Genomic DNA, 3,022 nt, shown 5'->3' on the forward strand with positions numbered 1-3,022 from the left:
GACGAAGGCCCACCTCGCCTCACGGGCACTTTCCTGGTGACACCGCCCTCACGCGCCGGACCGGCTTCTCAGCCCGGTACGCGCCACCCGCCCACGTGGTTCGCCCACGTGACACGCCACTGCGCCGTGGGCCCGACCGCTCAGGACGCTTCTGATTGGCCCGCGCCATTTCCTGCTTCCGGGTTACGGTCCAAACAGCACGGTCTTTCGAGCGGCCCCGCCGAGAGAGAAAGGCCATTGGTCTTCGCTCTGAGCAGGGGCGGGGAACAGTCTTCGGAACTAGCACCCGGACGAGGGTCTCCGAGACAGCCGAGCGGCGCCGCAAAGAGCCGAATAGAGCCAAGGAGACCCGAGTACGACCGGAGCAGCGCAGGCTGGCCGGAAGCGGAGCCGAGCGCAGCCGGAAGGAGCCGAGCGCGCCCGAAGGGTCTGTGCGCGGCGGGGCGTTGGCCGGGGCAAGCCCGAGCCATGGCGGCTGAGGGGACAGATGTGGCCGGAGGCGGGGCTGTTGGAGGCCGCCTGGCCAAGGACAGCTTGCGGCAGGCTATGTGCCCCGACGCGGCCCCGAACCGGAGGCGCGGCTCGGCGCGGTCGCGAGACGCCGAGCGCCGAGCCTACCAGTGGTGCCGGGAGTACTTGGGCGGGGCCTGGCGCCGAGTACGGCCGGAGGAGCTGAGGGTTGACCCCGTGAGGTGGGAGGTCAGGGGTCAGCCCCTCCTGTGCGCGGGCCGGGGTCAGGCTCAGGCTCGGGCCCTCGGGACACTCAGCGTTCCTGGGCCGGGGGCGGGGCAGGGCCTGGAGCGAGGCAGGGCCGGGAGCGACGGGGGAGCGCGGGGCGCGGGGGCTGGACGCCGGGCCGGTGGAATGGATGGCGGGCTGAGCGCGCCCTGCTGTGGGTCTGCAGCGGAGGCCTCAGTAACCTGCTCTTCCGCTGCTCGCTGCCTGACCACCTGCCCAGTGTTGGCGAGGAGCCCCGGGAGGTGCTGCTGCGGCTGTACGGGGCCATCCTGCAGGTGAGGAGGGAGTGAAGGCCGCAGTGGCCTTAGGACTTCTCACCCAAGTGTGGCAGGTGGTATGGTCCCCACTAAGCAGTTGAGGACAGTGAGCCTTAGGGGCTAAGTATTTTGTCCATTATGATACTAATGCCTGCGCTCTGGAGCCCCCGGGCAATAGAACCAGAAGTTCCAGATGTGGTGGGAGGAGCAAGAAGACCCTCGTGTGTGTCAGTGCCACTTTGCCTCTGGCCCCTTGTGACCGTGGTCCCTCCGCTGTCTGTTTTCCTTCAGGGAGTGGACTCCTTGGTCCTTGAAAGTGTGATGTTCGCCATCCTTGCAGAGCGGTCACTGGGGCCCCAACTCTACGGAGTCTTTCCAGAGGGCCGGCTGGAACAGTACATCCCGGTACGAGCCCGGCCCCGACCTCCCCGAAGCATCTCCTTCCCCAGCCCCTATTCCCCTTCCCAATGTCTGCCTTCACATCCCTCACCCCAGCTAGGGAATTTTCCCCAAGCCCTGACTTCCCCCACCTCCATTGCCCCACCCTTGCCCCCTCCTGCCCCAGCCCCTTCACCACCCTGATAGGTTCCTGGGTGCAGAGCCGGCCACTGAAGACGCATGAGCTTCGAGAGCCTGTGTTGTCCGCAGCCATCGCCACGAAGATGGCCCAGTTCCATGGCATGGAAATGCCTTTCACTAAGGAGCCCCACTGGCTATTTGGGACCATGGAGCGGTGAGTCGGGGGCCTCCTCAGGGCTCCTGCACGTAGGCTGAACCCTCATGTTGGCAGTTACTACGCGGGGCTGTGACTGAATGCATCTAGTGCTCTGTCCAACTCTCCAGTTGAGTGGATCAAGTGTCCCACTGTCTAGCATGATTTCTCACGCGACAGGCTTCCAAATGATTGCCAGACAAGTCATTCGGTGACCGAACGGGTAGGACAGCCTGGCCTGGGGTAGAGGGGAGGGATAGCAGAGTGAGTATATCCTATTCTTTGGGCTTCAGGTATTTAAAGCAGATCCAGGACCTACCCCCCACTGGCCTCCCCCAGATGAACCTGCTGGAGATGTACAGCTTGCAGGACGAGATGGGCAGCCTCAGGTGAGGGCAGGCAGGATGGGGCGGGGGTGGGGACAGAAGAGCACAGGAGATGTGCCAGGCACCTAGTGGGGTCCTACCCAGGATTTGCTGAAGGCTGGGGTCAAGGCCTAGCCCATGCGGGTGCCTCTGACCCTCCTTTCGTCACTCCTGCTCAGGACCCGTGCCCCTGTTCCCCTGCAGGAAGTTGCTAGACTCTACCCCATCACCAGTGGTCTTTTGCCACAATGACATCCAGGAAGGTAGGAGAAGGCATCTGAGTCTCCCAATCTCAGGTGAGGGGGGCCAGAGGACCCTGGAGTGACCAGAACCTCACCACATTCCTCCAGGGAACATCCTACTGCTCTCAGAGCCAGAAAACGCTGACGGCCTTATGCTGGTCGATTTCGAGTACAGCAGTTATAACTACAGGTGAGGATAAGGGGATGGCCTCCCATGGGTCTGTTCCCACAGTGCCCTGGAAAAGCAGACCAGGCCTTCATCTCTGCATCCCAGCTGCCCAGCGTATCTGGGGACTGAGTGTCCACCTTATTCCCTCAGGGGCTTTGACATTGGGAACCATTTTTGTGAGTGGGTTTACGATTACACTCATGAGGAGTGGCCTTTCTACAAAGCGCAGCCTGCAAACTACCCCACCCGGGGACAGCAGGTACATGGGCCAGAAGCCGGGGAGCAGGACCTGGCTTAGGAGGGGGGAGGAGGTTGAAGTCTGGAAGGAATGGCGAGCAAGGGTGTTAACTGGGAAATGCCCCCCAGCCTCCCCATTTCCTAACTCTTGTCTTTTGATCTCAGCTCCACTTTATCCGCCACTACCTGGCGGAGGTAAAGAAAGGTGAGGCCATCTCCCTAGAGGATCAGAGGGAGCTGGAAGCCGATTTGCTGGCGGAGGCTAATCGGTGAGGACGGCCGCGGGGCAGGGGTGGGGCCGC

General features: G+C 62.7%; 1 protein-coding gene across 3 annotated transcripts in view; it reads left to right on the top strand.

Moving 5' to 3' along the window:
* The first annotated feature begins 217 nt into the window (after nt 1–217).
* CHKB (choline kinase beta) overlaps nt 218–3,022 on the top strand; it is a 3,845-nt gene continuing 1,040 nt past the window's right edge. The window contains exons 1-9 of one of the 3 annotated variants that reach the window (XM_007118303.3): nt 218–692; nt 905–1,013; nt 1,287–1,400; nt 1,595–1,728; nt 2,001–2,096; nt 2,277–2,335; nt 2,423–2,504; nt 2,634–2,742; nt 2,886–2,989. In XM_007118303.3, coding sequence (XP_007118365.1) covers nt 469–692; nt 905–1,013; nt 1,287–1,400; nt 1,595–1,728; nt 2,001–2,096; nt 2,277–2,335; nt 2,423–2,504; nt 2,634–2,742; nt 2,886–2,989 — 1,031 coding nt within the window. In that variant the 5' untranslated portion in view covers nt 218–468. The remainder of the gene's footprint in view (nt 693–904; nt 1,014–1,286; nt 1,401–1,594; nt 1,729–2,000; nt 2,097–2,276; nt 2,336–2,422; nt 2,505–2,633; nt 2,743–2,885; nt 2,990–3,022) is intronic. The other 2 variants (XM_007118304.4, XM_028487155.2) reach the window with 2 other exon arrangements.

Source organism: Physeter macrocephalus, unplaced genomic scaffold (genome assembly GCF_002837175.3).
Source record: "Physeter macrocephalus isolate SW-GA unplaced genomic scaffold, ASM283717v5 random_1716, whole genome shotgun sequence".
Taxonomy (NCBI): Eukaryota; Metazoa; Chordata; class Mammalia; order Artiodactyla; family Physeteridae; genus Physeter; species Physeter macrocephalus.